Below are 23,620 nucleotides of genomic sequence, written 5' to 3'. Positions count from 1 at the left end.
ATTGAGGGAATGAGAGGTTACAGGAGGAGGAAAGACTGCCATGGCCTAGCTCTGCAGTAGTCCCACTCCAGGATATGGCACCAGTCTTTACCAGTCTGCCCTAGAAGATTAACCACACAGCTGTGAGAAATACTAACACTGTAGATATTGTTAGAGGACCATAAGCAACAGAGTTCGCACATTTTAGGAAACCGCCTTCCCCCAGGTGCCACTAGACCACAGGTCTCTTCAGTTGAGATACAGGGCACAATGCTAGTTTTCAGGTAAAAAAAAAAAAGCATAGTTACTTAGGTTTCTTTGTCAATACTAGCCAACAAGGCCTGTGTCAGTAACTTAGAGAATTTGCAGGACTGTTTCTCATACTTCTGTTGAAGGATTTGAGGAATGAGTGTGGAAATGATAAAAGTGTGGTATGTCAGAGACAGCTTTGATGAAGCTGTCAATCATCCCCCAAAAAGGAGGTTGATGTGTATTCTTATCACTTTAGAAGGGTAAAGTAATTTCTGAGGCCACTAGAATCCTAATGTAAATGAAGATACTTTAGTGAGAGGAAAATGCAGCTAGGTAAAAGTAAGTGAAGTCGTGAATTATTGTGCAGTCTGGTCTGATCTCCCTGTCCCTCCAAAACTTAAGTGAATCCTGAGAAGTTTCACACTGGAAATTAGAAAATAGACCCCTGCCATTTCCCTTCACAAAATCCTGTGCAAAGTGAAAGTCAGTCAGGACTTTTTTCTGCATGACTCTGTTACAGACATATTGGCACATTTATTAAGCACATGTTGATGTATTCCTGTGTATCTAGAAATTGCACACAAAAAAGAATAAGACTTTCATTAAGTGGGAACTTTCGTTGTAAGTTCTGTTGCGGCATTATTTGGATTAGAAGGACAACAGCATTGTGTGTTTTTCTGCTTAGATTTTAAGGTTTACATGTCCACTGAATAATTAAAAGAATTTTAAAATTATACCAAGTACTATATATATAGAGAGAGAGGTTTATACATATATTTTTATATTGAGAGAATATATATGAATACATTTTTATAGACACAGACATATAATCAGAAAACAGTAAGAGGAAAAAAAATATCTCAAATCACAAGCTATCAAGTGCTCTAATGCCAGTCTAATTAGAAAGCTATCTAGTACTTTGAGTGGAAAAAAGGAAATACAGTAAAGCAGCAAAAGGAATATTCTCCTGGAATATTCTCCAGGTGTAAGGGGTAAAGTAAGAGAGAAAGAATTCTGGATTGAGAAAAGAGAACTTTTGGCACTTTCAACACAATTTAATTTTAAGAAAAAGAACCAGTAAGGAAATTACAAAATAAACTGGTCTGGTTTGCAAGTTCAGTTTTTTACTAAAAAAATAACAAATGGAAATTTTTGTTTCCAGGAGTGAAACTCCAGTGGATTAGTGCTACTGACAAATAATACTGTACATGCTTAAAGGTGTAGCAGTCCCTTTCCCCTGGCTCCCCATAAAGAACATGTCTCAGAGTGGCTGAATTGCTCCTACCATTGCATGTGGAATATCCGTCTGTCCAGGAAGGCTGCTGGTGGAGTAGATTACTGCTGGAATTGATACTCATTCTGCCAGCTCCTTCCAAAATCATGATCTGTAAGTGAACCAAACAGCTTGCTTAGTGAGCGGTGCCTAGTCCAAGAGGTAAATGGCAAAAAAAAAAAAAATCCTCTGAAGATGAAGTAAGGAGGCCAATTCCATTTGTAGAAGATACAACTGAAATCAAGAACATGTTGACACAACCCCTTTTCCACTGCCACAAAATCTCCTTATGATAAACATTACCATGATTAATTTGCATATGCAAGAAGCAAGTTTCTACAGCTGCCCATCCATAAATGAATAATCTGTAATCAGAAAAGAAGCCGAATGAAAAGACAAGGCTCCTGACAGAGCAACACATGAAAACTGCCAAGCTTTGAGAAATGAAATACCAAATAGTTTTACTTTTTTTTCATTTTCAAAGAGAAATGTGATTTAAACATGCTTTTTGTTTTTCTTTTTTTTTTTTTTTAGGAGAGAGAAAAGACTTTTCAATAACTTCAAATCCCTACAGTCGACTACAAGCCATGCTCAGAAAATCCTTCACACAGAAGGACACACATAATAATGCTACAGGGAGGTAGCATTATAGGGAATAACTTGTCAGTTTCTTATCTGATCTGTGTCAGCAGCGTCTATAACACTTCTTCGTAACAAATATCCCAGATCATACATTTCAGATCACCAAAATAAATTAGACAGTCAGAGCTCTTAGAAAAGAGACAGCCATTGTTATAATAGAATTGATATTTTGGAGTGACACCACCCCCAAGACATCATTCCCTCTTTTAAGAGACACAAACTGTCTTTACCATGTATCTTAGCATTAGCACAATGAGAAAAATTGTCCTTTATTTTTTTATACTTAAAAACTCCATACTTGTATGATATTTCAGAAGATATCATATGCTTATCACATGCTTAATCATTCCAGTGAAAGTATACAAAATTCCCCAATGACGGGTATTTTATGTTATCTTTCAGTGGTTTAAAGTTGCAAATTTTAAAAATATACATTATAACCATAGACATTATTTGAGATGGGGATAGTAATTTGTTAAAGATTGTAAAGGCTTTAGATTGTTATTCCTATATAAATAAAAACGCGCGCACACACAAACTACAAAACCAAACCATTGTTCAAAAATATTCTAAGTCGAAAGCCACAGAGTACATAAAAACAAAACATTAGACATCAGGATGGCGTGTGCACGCAACTAGATTTCACCTTGGAATTAAAAAGATTATGAAATACAAAATGGACTTGTGAAGGTTAAAGTCACTAGTCATGGCTGTTTATCCACTGAGGCTGATGAAAAAGCTTCCATTGAGAGTGCAGCCTGACCCCTTACGAGATCATGCCAGCTTCTTGGTAGAAGAAAAGGAGACAATAAAAACACTTAACAGCCTTGGTTTTAAGGGAATAGCCTGAAAACAACCTGGGTTGGTATTTTGCTCTGTCAGTTAAAATAAACCATGTAACTTAAAAGTTACAAGTATCTCTTTCTTCCCCCCCATTTCGCTACCCCTCTATATATTTAGAACAGGAGAGGGAGAAAGAGAGGTTACTGACAACTGCTTAAAAAGCCAAAACCCTAGGAAGTTTATCACAGGGAATGGTGCTTTACAGTATAAACTATTTTAGGGGGTTTTTTGTTTTGGTTTGGTTTTTTTTGTAGCTAAGCAGAATGGCAAGATCAAACCTGGGATGATTTAACAGTTGTTTTCCACTTTTTATTCTAGCCAATGTGTAATTCAGTGATCACTAGCAAGGAGAATTTAATTTCTCATGGTAGGTATACGGGGTTATAAAATATTAACCGTTTAGATATGTATCATACGTATTGTCCCACTGTGGCCAAATAAAAGATTACTATCGTATCAGTCAGTACATTTATGCAAATTAGAAGACATTTTTTAGCCCTGTGTAAAGGCCTCACTTAGTTTGTGAAGAAGAAGGTGCAAGGAAGGATTTTAATTTAATATAGCGATTATAAAGATGTTCAACATATAACATGTATATAAATTATATACTTGATGTGTAAGAACTTTTAGGAAATAATGCATGTTTGACAGTCAATACAGACACTTCTGAGGTTGTACAGGTTGATGATGTATCAAGTTATTTCTTTAACTTTGTTTTTAATCATTAAAGATAATTAGGTATGAATGAATGAAGTATTAATAAACAAGACCTTATTACAGTATCAAATAGAGGTAAGCTAGAATACCAGCTATTCCGGGAAAACTATAAAACTTGAAGATTAGCAAAACACACTTAGGAACCCGGTTTGGTAAATTCCCTTCTTTTTAAAAAATTATAATTTGCACTTAATGTTCAGTTTAAATCTGTTAATCTGAAGCCATATTTACAGAAGCCATCCCAGAATTTCAAGTATTGGGTTATGTGGTTTTGTATTCTGCAACTTCTGCAGTTTCTGGAATTCTACACAGTTTTCATAAGTGTTACTTTCGCAAATACAAATGTGTCTGGGAAAATGTGTGCATATGAAATGAAGTTATTTCTGTGTTCAAGTTCCTGTGCAATTTTGCCCTGAAAATTCAGTTCAGGTAAACTCTCATTTTTCCTTCTTCATAACTAATCAGGTGAATTTCCAAACCAAAAGATCCTATGACACTTTGACTTGGCAACTGAAGCTATGGATAGTTAAATAAATTAAATCATGTGTCTTGCATAGGTTTTTACCACAGCAGTAACTAAAACCAATGCACATTAGAGATCTGAATAGAATCGCTCTGACAGCTTTTCTCCTAGATTTGGGTTTCAGTTATTTTCCTTTACAAAGTTCTTTCCCTGTCACAGTCCAGCAGACAGTTGCTTTTCACAGTATCATAAACAACACTAATAGTATTATCAGATAATGTGTATGGAACTTTCCCTAAAATTTAATCAATCAACACATCCCAGTTTTGGAAGCTATATAAGTTATCTCAACCAGAATAACTTTCAGTATCACCTGTAGCAACAATTGTGTATGAGAGAGAGAATTTGCAATATGCTATTAATCATAGAAACAGGACTGGATTTAGCTTTAACCCAAACTTTACTTTGTTCTGTGTGTTACTCAAGGAACAGGTGTTTTAGTGTCTTGAAACCTGTCAAGTCATCTCCTTTATCTTAATGTAAGGGTGTTGCTTATTTAAAAGTCATTCTAACACTTTGTTCAGGAGGTGTATAAAGTCCTACTAATATAACTTCCACACCTTTGCTTGGAACCATACAGCATTATGCTCAAAAATATGTATCAAAACTAAACTGTGATTTTCTTCATGTCATCCTGTATATGATTTTTTTTGCTAAAAGTTCATGGAAGATTTTTGCTTATATCGGTGTCTCATCCCATACTTGGAAAGATTTTGAGTCAGGATATTGGAAGCAGTGTGTTCTTCATACTTTAGGGACAAATGCGCAATTCTCCCTGGTGTACAGACAAACCTGGTTAAAGGGTGTGAAACCTCAAGGGGAAGGACACATAAGATGTTCAGTTTTCTTTTAATTATATTCCATGTATCAAAGTGAATGGTGGAACTAGTGAAGCCTTGTTTCCTATGAATGTGTATCTTGTGGTTGGATTCTCTAGTGTCTAGTAAGATGTGAGTGCTGATTGAAGTTTTTCCCACGGTTGGGGCATTCATAATATCTCATTGTCTCAAAGGAGTGAGCTCAAGCGTCACTCTTTCTTTCGGATCGAGTATTAGTGGATTTTCCTCCTGTACTTGGCAGCCAGTTTTCATTAATCCTGTAAAAACTTCACATCCCTGGGACTTCTACCCCCATATCAAATTTAATTAAAATTGGCAATGAAACTCAAAGATTGTTACAGGCCAAATGCAAAAGCCAAAACACAGACCGAATAACCACAAAAGCCTCATTTCCTCAGGAAACCATGCTAAAAAGGGGTTCTAGCTGAGCTGAGATTTTGGAAAACAATATGAAGATCTTGAGGTATGTCCCTCTGCTAAGACATGGTACATTATAAATAAAAGCACACGTATATACATGTATACACTCACATGTATTTTTATACATACATGTACACACTCACATGTCTTTTTATACACGTACATGTACACATACTCCTGTATGTCTGTGCATTTCAGGTGACTGTACCACATCTCCATTCTGTTTCACTGAAGAGGAGCTATCTCTGGAGTATAATCTTATAACACCACTAGAAACACTGCACAGATACGAGAGGAAGCAAATAACACTTTGCTCAACCAGCACAGTTAAATATAGTTCTGCATTGGCTTTCAGCAAAGTTCTTTCCAGAGTCATTCCTATTTGAAGGGATGAATCTGTTTTAAAAAAATAATCTTTCACCTGTATTCAATATATCAGGTGGTACTCAAAGACTAAAGCCTGAAGGTTTCTCTTAGTGAAAGCTCTCACTGGAGTCTGAAGAAGTGTTGGCCAAGTCACAACCAGCAACTTGGCAGTAACAGCAGGTCATTTGCTCTGCTCTTCCTGTCTTCCTTGACCACCGACCACTCTGAGTAAATAGCAGTAATGGAAAGAGCAAGGAGCTATGCTCTGCCCATGGAGCAAATCCAACATTGCAGAAAAACATATTTACAGATCCTTGAACCTTGAACACTTTATAGTGTGCTCTATGCAAATTATTTTATTGCACTACAGGTGTGCTCTGAAAATAAGTGACTCTGATAGCCATTTCCACATTCAACCCAATAAGTCTTAACATCCATATAATGGGTTTCTCCTTTCTTTGAACCAGAATCTATCAAGAACAGCTCCTATTAAATGACAGGAAAATTCTGAACACAAAATGAAAAGCAAATAAGCAGTACAGAGAAAGTGAATTAATCCTAAAGTAGTAAAACCAGAGTGATTGTTCTGATATCAATTTGTATAGTTGCTTATGTCATGACTCTGAAATGAATTAAGGGGGCGAGGAGGGGGGAGCCTGTAGAGGAAGTGGCCTAAAGTCCTCTCATTTCTAAAGCCATGCACTCTATGCAAAACATAAAAATTATGTCTAGGGCAAAATTGACTGAAACTGCTAAGCCATGACTCCACCTGTAAGCTATGCAAAGTCTGAGAGTGACTTCTAGCTGAGACAAGCTCAGTGCAGCTCCTCCTGGCGTGTCCAAAAGGGTGGATCTGTTTTGGCGTATTTACCTATGGGATTCTTCCCCATTTTTCCCCTTTTACCATGATGGCTGAACTTCAAATGTAGATTTCACCTGGGCCTGTTTTCTTTGAAGTGTGTTATGTACACAGTGAAGACACAATCCCTGCTTTTCAAGGTTTGGAGTTTATGGAACAAGTATCTACAGAGAATGTTAAATATTTTAGGTCATTACTACATGTTGGATTACAGTCAAAGACTTAAACAGTAATCTAAAATAAATAATACCAAGTAATAATTGCAACTGCAGAGTAACAAAATCTGGATTTTTAATACTTCTCTTGAAAAATGAAAAGATAGCTAAGTGGGCAGAATTTTCAAGACATCAGGAACAAAGGACGTGTACAACACAGCACGTGGACTTGTTTTACACATGTGGCTACTTTGGAAACATAAATGCATTGTATTTTTAACATATATGATCAATTAGCTGCTTTGCATTCCAACCACCTATTTTACATCTCTGGTGGTGGTAAGGGCAAAATGAATATATGAATGTTGAAAGCATGTTTGCATTTTAGTGTGAGCTTCTGTAGTGGGTCTTCTGTTATCTACTATTATGGGTTTTCTTTTTCCCTTTCACTTAACGTGTGTTACTGCCAAGGCTTCAAGGCCTTGGTCTGAGACAGTGTGCCTATACATACAGTTATGGCTGGCCCAAAAATTGCCCTATGATCTTTATCTACCTGATTTGCAAAGGTCTCAGGTTCATCCTTGGTGTCTGTGTCAAACTCCCAGATAAGATATCATCCTTGCCACAGCTCAGTTTCAGATATGAAACTTTCCTGCAGTATGCTAGCATCTCTTCTGGCCACGTGGATCCATATGTAGCCATCACATACTGCTTTGTTTCCATACCTTTGGTTTAGTGGCCATAAAGCCGAGAGAGGCTCAAAAGAAAATTTATCTGCAGGCGGATTACTCGCAGGGATTCGCTTCGCAACAAAAAGCTCAACTTTGAACCACTTTGCTATGACCTTCAAAGTACCATTCAGATGACAGCACACACAGCTTGCCCTATTTGATGATAACCTCAAGACTCACCACTAATAGAATTGCAAAAGCTTAGAGAGCTTTGAAGAAAGTTCATACAAAGAAACACTCTGATCACATTCAATATTTGTTGTAAAACATGCCAAGCATTTGATGCATTTCATTTTTAGTCCATCACATGTACCTTTGGGCCATAGTACTGAAATGTGTTTGCTGAATCCCACTATGAGTGTGAAGTTCAAGGAATTATTAGAAAATTTTCTAAATAATCTCCAATATTGTTTTTATTCAGGATTCCGTTTTGGGGCTTTGGGGCCAATCTTTTTCACTTCTACACTTCTCTGAAGTGCACATTCCTATGCTTCTGTATTTTTGGTGTATACAACTGTGGTTCATATGCATAAACCCACCTTTGCATGTGCAAAACTGACTCTTGGTGAGCTTTCAGAGACTACATTGAGACCTAGATCAGTTACTGTTGTGGGCTTTTGGAAAGGAAGAGTTTGGTTTAGTCTTTTGTTTTCTTTGAACCTTGTATATTAAATGTATACATGAAGGTAAACTGAAAGACCAGAAAAAGGAAGATGAATAGAAAAGGAGTGTTTAACATTTACCTACATCACAGATAGGATCATGACAAACAAAATCAAATAAAGCTTGATTGGAATATTTTATTACTGAAGATATTATTTTCATGATGCACTACAAGGCAACTTTTGTAAGAGATATGTGGTGGTTGTTTTAACATGTTCATATGGAAGCTTCAAAATCTTGCATATATATTTTAACTAGAGAGAACCTTGGGTAGAAAAGTTAGGATCTAGATCTGTATCTGAGCTATCCCTCTGCTCCAGGGTTTGGGTTTGGTTCTTATCTCTCTTTTAACGATGTAATTTAAAGACAAAACCATAGTTCAGCTTCCTTTTTGAGAGAGAACAAAGTTCACTTTATGAATGCAAAAAAAAAAAATACTTGATGATATACAAAGTCTTATAGGTTGTTTTTTTCTCTGACCCTTTTTTCCCAATAATCTTCATATGAACTGACTTTAATTTTCAAGGCACTCATTAGTCAAATGAAAATAAAAGGGAGACTTTTAAAAGAGGGGGGGTTTGTTTGTTTGTTTTTCTAAATCAAAAGCAAACAGACTCGAGGCATAGATGTGTCTGACAGTGCTAGCTACCAAAGGTTTGTACTTTTGCAAATTTTACCCATAGTCATGTTACCTTGGCACAGAAAACAGTGAAATGGAACCTGTCACTTAACAAGAATCCAGTGTTGCAGATCCATGCTTTCTTGTCACACCACAGGCTAGATGTGTGTCTTCGTGCCATGCCACTAGTTTTTGAATATGAAAAAAGCAGGATCATAATTTATTTTACTGTCAAAAACCTCATTCTCCTTTTGTAGGAGTTCTGTGCACAGATCTGTACGATGTTAACAAAATTGCTAGCCATAGAGTTAAGGCAAAAGTGTGTCAAGAAAAGGTTTTATTTCTTGTGATAGATGTTTGGTCATATTTGCAATAACGTATTATCAGAATTTTTGGAACAAGTAGATAGATTCACTAAAAACTGGCCAAAAAAAAGTAGGCTATTTTCTTTTTTTATTTTTCAGAGTTGGCACTGCTTTCATTACTGTCTGTACCACCTCAGCAAGTTCATGATAATTTGGGTCAACCATTTTTTCCTGAATATTTAGAAGTCATTTGTCATAGATTCATCAGGCTAGCCTCAGGGATACAGAGTCTTGGAAACACAATAATGGGAAAAACTCCCTTTGCTCTTTATTCTTCTTTCAGCACTTAACACCACACCTCATGGAACAACTCCACACCTCCTTTCATGTCCTTCCTATCTCTCTGGTACATCCTTCCTCTAAGCAGGAGCCAGCTCATCTCCCTAATCTCCTTTTGCTAAACATCTCTCTTTTGCTTACAATACACTAAATATACAAATGGCCAAAAAGCACTCTAGATGGCCCTTTAACTTGACGAGCCACACGTCTATAATTACGCATGAACCTCATCAGCTAACAAAATATTACCATCATGTTCTAACACCTTCTCCTTTTCCCTTGGCTCTGGTTCCCCAACCACTTCCCTCTACCTTCCATGACAGCTTCTCTTTGCATTACTTTAAAGACTAACAGCATATTGAGGGAACTGTTTTCCACACTGCTAATATAGCCTGTGTGACTGTTCAGTTGTTAGTGAATAATGACAATAATAACAATAATAATTGTGTTTGTATTCATGTTTGGCTCTCATTAGATGCTGAATCGTTGCTGACATAACAGCTACTCAGATACGTGCTGCTGCAGCAGCCAGTATTTCATGTGGAAGTTTATTTTAACCACTATCACCATTAGCACTTCCCTTTTGTTATGGGGCTGGTCTGGTTTTCAACAGTAACAACCACTAATTTGCCACTTTAAAAATAAAAAAAAGGATTGTTTTCATTTCTCTTTTACTTTTTGTAAACTCTGTTTCATATATGTTGTTTTAATAAAGGACATCTGCCTGGAAACTGCAGAGTTCCTCTTTGAGGTTGGTTTCTGAGTGAGAACATAGGATGGAGACCCAAAACAGGGAAGTGTCTCGGGGAATGTGCAAATTTTCCCATTGGAATTACCACTCTTTACATGAATTGATTCATCCAATCAACAAACCCATTGTGGTTTTTTATTAGCATGAGGGTCACAGCACAAATTGACTAGGACAGAGAAGCTGGAAATTAAGCATAAAGCATTTTATCCTAAACTAGGTAGCTTCCTCAGAATCTAATCCAGTCAATAGCAGTGTTTTACCTTATTACAACCCAGTGACTGACTAACCACAATCCGATCACATTCTTTTGCTGACATGATAGCAAAAGCATATTTCAAGGAGGAGATGTAGGAGAGACAGTGCTCCATCCAGGATGCTTGCTTGCACTGCATTCCTCTCCAAACTACCAAATCACAAGGTGGGCATCTGTTTGCAAAGGAAGGTGTCCCTAGGAAAGCTGTTAGAGAAATAGCTCAGTGGAGCTCACTGAGCCTGTTTCAGAAACTGTTGTGAGACCATTACTTCGACTGCCATTCAGTCTTGCATGTTTGTGTGGTGTTAGTAAACATTTACTTGGAGCCCAGCTGTATCCATGTGGTTTCTTTATATTGTGTTTGTTATGAGAAGAATAAGAGCTGTCTGCTTTACTGCTGGGTGTAGCAGCAGGCTCACTTGCCCTGCACGCGAAGGACTTTTGAGGAAGCCCGGTACCTCCCAGAGCCACATGGCACTGAGGCAGTACTTAATATATATGCTGTGGCTCATTTATGCTCCCTGATTTCAACCAGAAAATGGAGGAATGAATTTTCCTTGCTCTGCAGTCACCTTCTACAGGTAAGTCAAGAAGTTATGGGAAATGATGTCTCCCCACTTCTGTAAAAGCCAAGAATACCTTCCTTGTCTCCCTCTGGCCTGTGGTTAGAGGAGCAACACTTCCGTGGTGTTGCTCCTTCTCACCTGGCACAGCAAGAGCTGCCCATCCTGTTTCCATTGATTTCTCCAGTGGTTGCGTTAAACAACACAATGGAGTATTTATGTGTCAGTGTTAGGAGCAGGTTATTAAGTAAAACCCACCGTAAATAGAGCCGTTAATTCAGTTGCTGGCATGGCTCTCTGTTATCTTCTCAATACCTCCCAGAGGGTATTAGTCTTACCCTTTCGTTTGAGTTGGCAGCAGAGTTATTTTTTTGCACCTGCTGCTCTACTCTGATAACAACACAGGTCAGCTTTGATTTGTTGGAATATAAACAAAAAAAGCAAAGCCTGGCATCTGCCTCAACAGCCGGGGCCGGTTTGACGATAGAGCTTTTCCCATTGGGTTTTGCACAAATGTGCTCTTTCAATTCTTATGTGAACTCTCTCCTGCTTCATAAATGGTCCTTTGCTACAGGATAGCCTGATGTCAGAAAAGAGCTCAGCTTTGCCATCAACAGAAACCTCAACCGGCCAAAGTAACACGCTGTTCTAAGACTGAAGTCAGAAAAGTTGTCATACAAAACACATAAAGAAAATCAGATGCAGTGGTTCCAAAATTACCAGGAAAAAGCTGCAAATTAAGTGTAAACCATAAAGGAACTTTCTTGAGAGAGAAAAAAACCTAAAGGACTGGGAAGGTTTGCTTTCCCGTATGGGAAAGCACTCCAACTCTTACTCTACTATTTTACGAGAAAAAAAAAATGAGTCTACGAGAAGTACATACTCAGCTGGGAACTGAGCTACTTTTAAGTTCTTCTGAAACTGCTGTAAGAGCATCTATGATGATAGACAAACCCCTAAAATACTGACAGCCATAGAGCAGAGAAGGAAGAGTCCACACAGACAGAAAAGGCACAAAGCATAGAAATTAAGGAAATATGTCCATATTACAAATAGGAAAACTGAGGCACGGAGTTGAAATTATTCACTTAAGTCATGTAACAAGTCAACAGAGAAGTCAGTCCAACTCGTATCTTCCAGCTCAAGCTCCACTGCTATCCATTGCATCACGTTTCCAGCAAATCTTTCAACATGCAGATGAGTTAGGTTGAATGTGGTTTTTTTGAGGACAGGTAGAAGGTATTAAGTAAGGGAAAGAATTCTCTACAAAAAAGAGACCTGTTCAGACTGAAACCAAGATTCTTCTATGCATCATGGCTATTATGTGACTAGTAGAGATTTGAATGATAAGTTAGCCATACAATTAAATCTGCACTTGAAGTATGAAATCAAAAAAGCTGCCCTTGACCTATGTATGACCCTGAAAATGAGCTAGAAACTCCTAAGTAGAGCTGGCTGAAATTCAAAATGTCTGTTCTGTGGAACTGTAGGTATTCCAAGAGGTTTTTCCTTACTTTTTTTTCTTCTCTTTTAATCACAATGAAAGGAATTTTAAAAAGAAAGTTCCCCAGCAACTGGGGATCAACTGACATGTAAAAACCTATATTCAAGTTGTCCAAGGATCAAAAGTGCAACTCAGCCTGTTATGTAGAGTTGCATGTAAAAGACAGAAAATGTGAAACATCAAGCTACAGTGTTGCTGCAAAAAGGCAGTAGTGTTACCACAGAGCATCTGCGCTGGAAGCAATAAACTTGCCTAACATGGCTGTTGTGCACCAGGGTCACCAGGGCACCCTCTGAAGAGCCCAGCCATGGTAATCCTGAAACGCAGGCAGGCTCTGCAGACTACCAGGTCTGACTGTCTCAAACACCTTGGATGTGAAGTTTGCGATCCTTTTGCTTCTCTTTCACTGAACACTTGTATTCCTTTTCTTCCTCCTTATTTCTTTTACTTCTCTTTTTTAAATTATTTTTCCTTTTTTTTCTCTCTCTTTTGTTTTTGCCTTTTATTTAGTCAGACTGGCGGACCTGGACAAGGAAGTTTCTCTCAATACAATCACAAGCCTGTAATCAATAAAACAGACAAAAATATCATCTCCAGTTAACTATCTTCGGCACAGGAGTGCCACGTCTCACAGAAACTGCAGAGTTTGTGGCTGGTCTCCAGGACGGAGGCTGGAGGAGTCAGAAATAGGAAAAAACCCCTTACTTCCTTCAGTTTTATTCTTCAGCTCCCTTGTACAGGTATGTATTTAGTCTTTAAAATAACTGGAACAGATTTCAAGAACGAAACCAATAAAAATGTTTTTGGACTATTTCAAACAGCTATTTTCCTCAAAAAGAGATTTATTACCATGGAATTTTATACCTATTTTAACAATGTTCTAGGAAGGGAGTGTTAGCAAAGATCCTTATAACAGCTATTTTCAGGTGCTGGGGATTTTTTTCTTCTTTTCTTTTTATCTTTAATGATTAAACCTTCATTAGATTTTTAATATTGAAGACGTGTCTTAGCATAAGGAAGGCTGACGCCTTGGTCCTGTTCCTTATAGTCCGGGGTTTGGGGAAGGGCAGCTCAGGCACACCAGCTCTCAGGCCATGCACATATTCCTGCCAAAGGAAACCTACTGAGGCACAGGGCAAAAGCTGCAGGTATGGAAGTCGCAGGCAGCTCAGGGTAGGACTCTTGGCATGAACAGCCCCTCACTTGCTGCAAGACAATCATAGTCACTCATTCATAGCTACTGACAAAATACGCATAGATGCCAAATTCCATTAGCTTTGCATTTTAAAGGGTTAAATTGGGAGCTATTCAAATTAGCAAACAAAATTGGCTGAAACTGGAGATAATATTTGAACTCCTATTTTAAAAGGTATGGTAAGAAAGCCTGTACAGGAGATAAGGGATGTGCAAGTCTTATGAGGAGCATCTGAAGAAATTGGGGTTGTTTAGGCGGGAGAAAAGGAGGCTTATGGGAGACCTTATCACTCTCTACAACTCCGTGAAAGGAAGTTGCAGCAAGGCAGGGGTCACTCTCTTTTCTCAGGTGACAAGTGACAGGATGAGAGGAAATGGCCTCAAATTGCACCAGGAAGGTTTAAATTGGATATTAGGAAACAGGCTGCCGAGAGAAGTGGCAGGGTCTCCATGTCTGGAGGTATTTAAAAGACATGTAGATAAAGCACTTAGGGACTTGGTTTAGTGTTGGACTCAGCAGTGCTGGGCTAATGGGGCTAATGGCTGGAACTCAATGATCTTAGAGATCTTTTCCAGCCTAAATGATTCTATGATTCTATCTACTTAGTGGAGGCTGTTTGTGTGAGTGTTGCATATTGGAGTCAGCTACAGGCAGACTAAGAAAATTTACTGGATTGACTCTTATCCAAAAATATTTAATCATTTGAGATTTTAAAGAAGGCAAAGAAGTTTCTACCTGTTGTTTCAAAGGATTACAGCTCCATCATTAAAAGTCTTAGAGAAGGTAAGGATATGTCACTAAATGGAGGAAAAACGATATCTTTTTAATTTTATTCATTCCACTTTTGATAAGTCTGTACAGATATCTTAGTCATCACCTATTAATTCAGTCTTCTAAAACTTTTTCATCTTCCTCTATCAGGGCAAGTGCCTGAGAATATTAAGAGTCGTTTATGTAAGTACTATGTTAGATCTCACCGGAAAAGGGATGAGAACAGCACCCTGAATGTGTCAGAATTTGACTCTCTGATAAAGCCCCTCCAATCTATGAGACAACTGCTTAACCAAGCATACTTTAAAAGTACATCATCAAGATGCAGGCTTCTAAACTGTTGTGTAATAATAATTATATGTTACAGTAAAAATCATTAAGAAAGTTTGGGGGTAATCATTATATCACGAACTTAGTCTGATTCCTGACCATAACATCTTGGGCAGTTTTACATGGATTCTTTAATTATATAGCAATAAAAATTAGTTCCCTTCTCACTGCTAAATGAAAGAAATCCCGAAACAGTTTTAAAAAAAACAAAACCAATTCTTCTTATGATGGCACCAGTAGTTTGGAGAATAGAACATATTTTTATACATAGTTGCTTAATCCTTACAGACTTGTAGGGGTTCTGGCTACGTCTAATCATGAGCTGAGAAAATATTTCAAATGTTTATGTCTGTATCCTTCCTCCCTAATGGGCAGGAACTTTTATTCTATGTGTTTAAGTAGAATTACTTTCTTTGCACCACCACAAAGCAATTCTCTTTTATTACCCCATCTTATTGATATATAGACAGTGATTACTCAGCTCCAACTAGCTGTTTTGTCAACTAGTTCCCGTACTCTTTCCTGTGAAGCCCATTTCACAAGATCAGCAGAGGAATAGGTAATGATAACCATGTGCAATGTCAGCTTTCGGAAAGGGAGCCTTTGAGGGTTCTTCGTCAGAGGGAGACATGCAAAATGCCAAGTGGCAGTTGATTGCTCCACTGGCTACATGACTCCATGTTTACTCATTCTTGCCCGTCTGTAGACCAATGACCAACAAATGTCCCAAGTATTTTAGGCATTCTGTGAGGGATTTGGTGCAAACTACATCCCCAGTAGAGTTTAAAGAAACTCTCATACTAAGACTTCCACAGAAACAAAATTAATTCTTACTTTTTCATATAACAGCTGTGAGAACAAATCCTTCTTTGCTTAGCCTTTCGATCAGGAGAATTACTCATTAATTTCACCATTGCCGAGTTTGCAATGTTACCTTTTCTTGAAAACTTACTGAAATACTTCCTTGGTTCATCAGGGACCAAAATACATGTAAAGCTGCAGAGTGTGCTGAAGGCAGGGACAGAGAGAGAGAAGCAGACATTTGTGGTTCGAGATCTGGAAGCGCCCTTGAACAGTGGGCTGGCTGAGCAGCTGAAGCCAGAGTGCTTTTCTGAAAATGGTGTTAAGTTTCACCAATGTTCACAAGGCGCTTATTAGGAAGAAAAATTCATGAGTTTATGGTTGAAATTCAATAGTAATGAAGCTGTGAGATTGGACAGAGACTTCACTAAACATCACAAATTAGGCAAGCAACAAAAATAGTGTTTCTGTTCATTTCCTCATGTACAGCAAAGCCTTTATATTTGGTTCTACCACATCCTAACATTGTGTGTCATTAGCAATGACAAATGACAACTAGGTTTGTGATCCTTTTCTTTTTACGTGCTGTTTGCTGCAGGAATGCCCCAACCTCAACCAGAATACCTACTTTACAACTTACAAAGAAACTGATGAGAAAGAGAGCCCTGAAATACCACAGAAAACCCTATAAAGAATGGGCACATTGCCCTCAGAATAAGAAGGGGTCATTCATCTCTATCTGTATCTTGTTCTCAGCACACTGACCAATTTTTAAGTCAGACAGGTATGTCCTGTAGCACCCACTTTCCAACCTGTCTCTCCATACACTAGGTCACATCTCCAATTCACGGAGATGGTATTCACAGTATTGCAGAAAGAGCTCGGGTACTTGTGTGGGGATTGAATCTGAACAAGTAAACAGTAATAGAAAGCATGTGATTGTAGACTCCACAGAATAGATCCAGGCTACGTTGTAGTCAGTGAAAAGTTTTCCTGGTTTGATCCTGAGACTGACATATTTATAAAGAGTGTGTAAGGGGTGAACAAGGAAGGAAAGGTAAGCAGTCATTCTGGAAAGGTGTTATGGCTCATGGGCATGAATCCATGAGTTCACTGAATCAATAAAATCTTTAATCCTCTTCTGTGGGAATTGTACATAAATACACACTTCTTCAGCAGATGTAGAATTCCAACCTCAAAGGGGGTTTTGGTGCAAGTTGCTGTAGGACAAGCAACCTGCTAACATGTCACTCCTGTCTGAATATAGACACATCTACAGAAATCCTTCCTTTTTTCCTCTCTAATCTCTCTTCATCTATGTTTCTGGATGATTTTTCTTTTTTAGTTTGATCTCTCTCCATTGCAATTTGCTACCTTGCACCTCCCAGACAGAACAAGTACAGATGTTAATAAAATTCACCAGGAATGACAAAAAATTGAGGAAGTTCAGTGGGAGCCAAATTAATTTTTTCTTTGTCCAACTTTCCTATTGTCTGTTTCCACCACTGTTGAAAATCCACAACACCCTGAGTAATATGAAATTACTATGGCAATACCACAGCATCTTCTCACAGGTGACCAGTGTGAAATAATAACCCACGTTAAACAGACCACATTCTATTACCTGATCTTGCCACGACTGGGGCAATATATGGTTGTCACTCCATACACTGCTGTGAAAGGCTACCCAGTTTGTGCCGGGGCAAACAAAGCATTATTCTGCTCTGATACGAGAGCATTTAGTAGTATGACTTGGGAAAAATATACTTTTTTACCATCCTTAGAGGTTTTACAAATTACACTTCGAGCAGAAAATAATGGAAAAACTACTTGCAAGGAAACATCAACTCCACTAATGATAACCTCACCTCTGCGTGTAGGACCAGTGCTCAAAGGGGAGAAGGGTGTTTGGAGGATGGTGGTTCTAATAAAGCCTTGGGCACACTTCATAAACCCCTGAACTGGAATTCACAGTATATTGACTCATAATACCTCTGTTTAACACTGTTGTTCCTACAGACTCTGTCCAGTCCTGACATCCAAATTTCACAGCAGATGTTGAAAAACTAGGGGAGAACATTGAAGTGATTAAAGGATGGAAAAGCTCACAGTGAACCAGGTTGTGATCCTAGGGGTTTTTACTGTACTGTAAGTTTCTCATGAGAGGGAACAGCCTTTGGAGCTTAGGCTACCACAGCTATCAAAGACTAGGCTAAGAAAAGACTTGTCCCCAGCTATCTATACAAGGAACAGAAATTTGCCAGCCAGGGGCATTTCACACCGACCATGAAAAGACAAAAAAAAGAGATGGCTGAATGTGAAAGCTAGCCCATATCAGACTGAAAATGAGGTAAAATATTTTTAGAGGAATCGTATTTAGTTGCCAGGACACTTAAAAAAGTTCTGGTGAATTTCCCACCATTGGACTTAACATTTTTTTTTCAAGATTGGAAGTTTTCTATAAGATAAGCTCTACTTCAAGTCATGTCATTATCTCTGAAAAAATCTGACAAGTTCGATGTTGTTATTGCAACAATCACTTCGTTTTGAAAATTGCAAGGGCCAGGAATTAAACTGTCATTGGGATATTTACAAGAGAAACACCTTAATCCTGTTGTTTTTCGAGTTTTGATTGCAACTGTTTTCTTTAGTTTCTGCATTTGCACTAAATATAAAACTGCTATATTTTCCAGTTCTGGTATTTGCTACAGTGAAAAATAGATGTCAGAAAACTGGCTTAAACTACTACCTACAAATTTGCTATCAAAACAAAACTTAAAGGAGAGCATTTTTTAATTTCACTGTAATTTTCACAAATTACAGAAAACACTGGTGCAAGTTAGATATGTTTAACAAAGTGTCATGTGAGAGAAGTACAAATAAAACCACTAAATGAAACTTTTACTTCAAGGTTCATTTCTGTCATTATGAACTTGTTTAATTGTCTAAAGAATAGGAAAGATAGGAAAGAAAGGATAGTTGGATGTACTTTAGAGGCAAACATGACATATATTTTTAGATGAAGTGATCCAAAAACACATTACTGATATAATTCAATAACTTTATAACCATATACACAAGAGTTATGTGCTTAAAATGTCTCATGTGGTGAAATGCAAACATCTATCACTAAGTCCATCATACATATTTTACAAAATCAACATACATTTCCAGCAGCTTTTCCTTTACATTGACTTCTACAATTACTTAAACAACTGTGTCTATACCTTAAGGGGCCAGTTCTGGTTCTATTAAAATAAAATTACCATTGGAACAGAAACAAATTAAACAAGCAAAGACACTGCAGGCCTCACACTATATTTACCTACCCAATGCCTGAGCCAGGTTCTGTGTCGTGCTTTAGCTTAGAAGGGACTAAGCTCAGTAGAACCCCCCTCAACACAGAACTGCCAAGAAACTGCCTTGAGGCTGAAACCAAGCCAAATTATAAATGTACTTTGGGATATTTTGTTACGAACACAATCACCATCAACATCCTCATCACCAAAAGCAACAAAAATACCATAGTTGTAAAGTGTCTCCCAGTTCTGCAACACAAGCACTTTCAATAGGATTGAGATAGTCCACTTTTTTGCCCCTTGTCTTACTCAACAGATGATCACTCTGTTGACAAAAGTGGGAGATTTAGGACCTGGAATATTATTAGCTACATTATAATAGAAAAGATCCTCAGTATCTAGCCCCCTCAAACATAAGCATAACAGAAATATTTAAACAGAAATTACACGTTCTGACTAAGAAACCAGAAAACTTTATTGTAGCGTTAAAAAGCCTTTTGATCAAATGAGCTTAGCTGCTCTTCCCAAGTGGGAAGGGAGAGGCTCAGTATGGTGGTCATGAGTCCAGCAGACAATTCTTCTCTTTTTTTTTTTTTCATTTTCACTGGCATTATTTTAAAGGAAGTAAATTTAAAAAAAAAAAGCCTCGAACACCTTACCTCATTTAGCTGCAGATTCTGGACTGGAAATCCTTAACTGAGGCAATGGGAAAACAGTCTACAGAACAGTAGGTTGGGTAAGCACAGGTACTAGGTTATGTCAACTAAAGACTCCCAGGAGTGAAGATAAATGGATGTGATACTAATTTTAAAACATTTTGCTGAACACTCAGGCAGCCAATAGGGGAATTCCTTAGGTCACTTCCTGTTCATTTGATTGGAGCTGCAACGACAACAACCAAGATGAGGTTGAGAGCGTTTGCATAAGGCCAGCTCAGTCCTAGGCATTCAAAGAGAACAGGTCTAACCGGGTTACGCGCGTGGCTCCAGAACAAAAGAAAAACCTGGTAATGGATGAGAGATTGATTTCTTTGTAGTTGTTTTTTTAAGACCATCCCTTTTTTTTTTTTTTTTTTTTGTAATGGAGGTTATTTCAGGTAGATAGGGAGATCATAATTAGGATGGGGAGAAATGAAAAGCAGGAATGTCCTAAATTAAAATTAGTCTGGAAATAACATTAGGAGATGCATGGCATGGAATAACCGTGTGCTGGCAGGGAGGTGGACTGAGTGAGCCTATATGATGGGCTCAATTCTTTCTTCTATACCTTGAGAATTCTGCAAAATATGTGACTCTGCAGAGGGGAGAGTTTATTGGTCTTTCAGCTTCCCTGGGTATTTGAGAGAAAGTAAAAACCAAAAGATGAAAAAATCATGAGTGTGTGTATATGGGGTTGAGTACAAAAGTTCATCTACATGCAGGTTAGCAGGGCAGAGAATCATCAGATGTGTGCAGTCCAAAGTTTCGTTGACCACATGTGACTTATCCCACCATAATGTAACCATGAAGTTGAGCAGAAAATGAGGAAAAATGAAAATATGAAGCCTCATCTCTTTCTCATTATTTCACTAGTCAGAAAATGCACCTAACATAGAAACAGTTAAAAATGCAGTAACATAGGAAGGTTCTGAGGTTCCATTAACTTGTATGCATAAAACACAAGAAGTGTAAAATATTATTATACAGTGACTGTTCAGTGGTCTGTGCGAAGTGAATTTTTTAGTCTTTGCTCAGTTTTGGTCCCAAATTTCATCATAAATTTTCCCCCTGACAGATGCTGACAAGTGTTCTCAGTGCTAGATTTACCAAGCACAGGGAATGAATTGTCCTTCAACATCCAGAGACACTATTAATTATTAATCAAGGTTCACTGTTGATGTAGGGGAAATATTCCACAAATATTATTTATGCTGAACCTGATTTCAAGATAAATAATGGATCTCAGACTCAAGGAATGTCACCTTTGTTCCTATCATCCACACTAACACCAATTAAAAACTAAGTTGCTTTTGTTCACATAGATAAGGTGCACCTGTGCACAAATGTTGCTTGGGAAGATTCACTTATTTTTCACCCAGGCTAGAGTCAAGTTCCGTAGCTTCTCACATTGATTTCTACCTATCAAAAAAAATTGTCCTTGAGGAAGAAGGAAGATATAAATGTACATCTTGGAGAGCAGTATTTTCTTGTAGGGTTAAGGTTGTCACTGCAAACACCTAGATACCTTTGTGGAGTTTTGATAAGTAGGCCTAGCACCTATAAGATCTCTCTAAGCATTCATATCACTGAGTCTAAGTATTTGCATACTAGTTCATGTCTTGGTGAGTATTTATATTAAAGCTTTTATCATCAAAATAATGTCATAGCATCATATCAGCATAAATGATCAGTCCAGAGCAGGAGAACAGGAAAAAGCTAAGAAGTAAGCAAAGAAGTAGAAAGCAATGAAGAGCACTTCCCTTCCCAGTAAGGATATCTTTAACAAGAAACCCACATCTTGCATTGTCTGACTGAGCGAAACATGGGGAATTAACAAGTCATGTTGAAATGAATTTCGTTCATATGCTGCAGAAGTGCCACAGGAAGATGTGACCACTGGATCCCAGTATAGACAGGGAAATCAGAATTTTCCTACTGCTAAAAAGGACATTAGCAAAAGCAGAAGAAAAACGGTTCAAATATGGTACTGAGACTGGTATGTTACTTTCTGTTTGTGTGACTGTTGGGCCCTTTCTGTTTCAGCTCCTAAGGGCAGAGACAGCTCTGGTTGCTAAGACGCAGGATACTCCCAGACAGACAAAAAAGCACATTGTACCAACAGGTTTGGACAAGGTGAAGCTAGCTTGGTCGGCACACCAGCATGCATTATTTATTACTGTGCTATTTTCAAAGGCAGGGTGCCACACAGGGTGGTGGCTCCCTAAATTTACTGCCCTACCTGGCCAACTATGCTGCCCCCATGCTCCCAAGTATGCTTATTGATACTTACATGTGGTTCAGCACAGAGAGGATTACAGGTGGCTTTCGGAGACAGGCAGACCTTTCCCTCTGCATATCCTTCTTCAGCATTGCAGCCACAAAATTAACATGAATTTAGTCCCCACACAATTCCAGGTGGCAGAGAAAACATTAAAAACTTTGTAACTAGGAACTAGAAGGCCACATTCACAGTATGGCAGAAGAGTCGGTGCAGATTCCCAGAATTAATTTAATTACAGCCATCAAGCATCAAGGAAATTACCGAAATCTGTCTAGATTCTTAAATTGGTGTCTGTTACTATAATGTCTTACACCTGATGAAAACAGAGAACAAATGTATGGTAATTTCTACTTTTTCATTAATATTAATCTCTGTTTCATTTGTTAAATTCCAGTGGAATACCAAAAGGTGACTATAAGAAGCTGATATGTAGTTAGACATGTCAAGCAGTTTGAGAATTCAGTGTATGATGTTCCTGCCTTCATTCTGCAGCAAAATCAGAAGTGATTTATAAACTTTGATGTAAAATAGTACACTTTCTGTAAAACATCACTAGAGAAGCCAGAAGGAGTAGGACAGATGCTATTTCCAATCTGTTTTCTGTGTTATAGGCAAGCACCACCTATTACTAAGGTTGCCCCTTACAAAGGCTTGCAGAACCTTATAATTTTTTCTTCACAGTTTGTTGTATTTTTGCCCTTAGCTGTTGGGCCAAATTAAAATTTTCCATCATGAACATTTGCTTTGCAACAAAATTTTGAATAATTGTCATCCATAATAGTATAAGTTTTTCCAACAAATTCAAAAAGGCAAGGACAAAATGCTGTTCCTTGTATTCATAGTAAGAAATGTTACTGCCTTTTCTTTGGAAAGCTCAGGAAGATCTATTTTAAAGAAGGACTGATTACAATGGGCTGTCAAGTTAAGGGTGTACTATGTACTATTCCAAATAAAATCCAACCAAAATTAACCAGTTTAAAGCTCATTTGCAAACCACAGAATCACAGAATCGGTCAGGTTGGAAGGGACCACAGTGGGTCATCTGGTTCATCCTCTCTACTTGAACAGGGTCATCCTCGAGCACATTGCACAAGATTGTGTTATGACAGTTCTTGAATAACTCCAGTAAATGAGACTCCACAACCTCTCTGGCCAATCTGTTCCAGTGCTCGGTCAGCTGCACAGTAAAGAACTTCTTCCTCGTGTTCAGGTGGAACTTCCTGTGTATCAATTTCTGCCCTTTGCCTCTTAACCCTCTTGCTTGGTACCACTGAGAAGAAACTGCCTCCATCCCCTTGACACCCTTCCTTCAGATACTTATAGACATTGATAAGATCCCCTCTCAGTCTCTTCTTCAGGTTGAACAGGCCCAGCTCCCTCAGCCTTTCCTCATAAGAGAGATGCTCCAATCCCCCAATCATCTTCGTATCCATACGCGGGACTCGCTCCAGGAGCTCCATGTCTCTCTTGTACTGAGGAGCCCAGAACTAGACACAACACTCCAGACTGAGTAGAGGGGTAGGATTGTCTCTTTTGACCTGCTGTCAATGCTCTTCCTAATGCACCCCAGGATCCCATTGGCCTTCTTGGCCACAAGGGCACCCTGCTGTCTCATGGACAGCTTCTTGTCCACCAGGACCCCCAGGTCC

General features: G+C 38.3%; 1 protein-coding gene across 1 annotated transcript in view; it reads right to left on the bottom strand.

Annotated features, from left to right (window-relative positions):
* EHF (ETS homologous factor) overlaps positions 1 to 19,763 on the bottom strand; it is a 33,548-nt gene extending 13,785 nt beyond the window's left edge. The window contains exons 1-2 of the mRNA XM_027703823.1: positions 19,652 to 19,763; positions 1,517 to 1,616 (exon numbers count right to left, since the gene is read on the bottom strand). Of these exons, the coding sequence (XP_027559624.1) occupies positions 1,517 to 1,613 (97 nt within the window). The 5' untranslated portion in view covers positions 1,614 to 1,616; positions 19,652 to 19,763. The remainder of the gene's footprint in view (positions 1 to 1,516; positions 1,617 to 19,651) is intronic.
* Between the last annotated feature and the right edge of the window lie 3,857 nt (positions 19,764 to 23,620).

This window comes from Neopelma chrysocephalum, unplaced genomic scaffold, assembly GCF_003984885.1.
Source record: "Neopelma chrysocephalum unplaced genomic scaffold, ASM398488v2 Primary Assembly neopelma1_24, whole genome shotgun sequence".
Classification (NCBI taxonomy): Eukaryota; Metazoa; Chordata; class Aves; order Passeriformes; family Pipridae; genus Neopelma; species Neopelma chrysocephalum.
The sequence above is the reverse complement of the archived record's forward strand: the minus strand, read 5'-3'. Positions and strand labels throughout refer to the sequence as shown.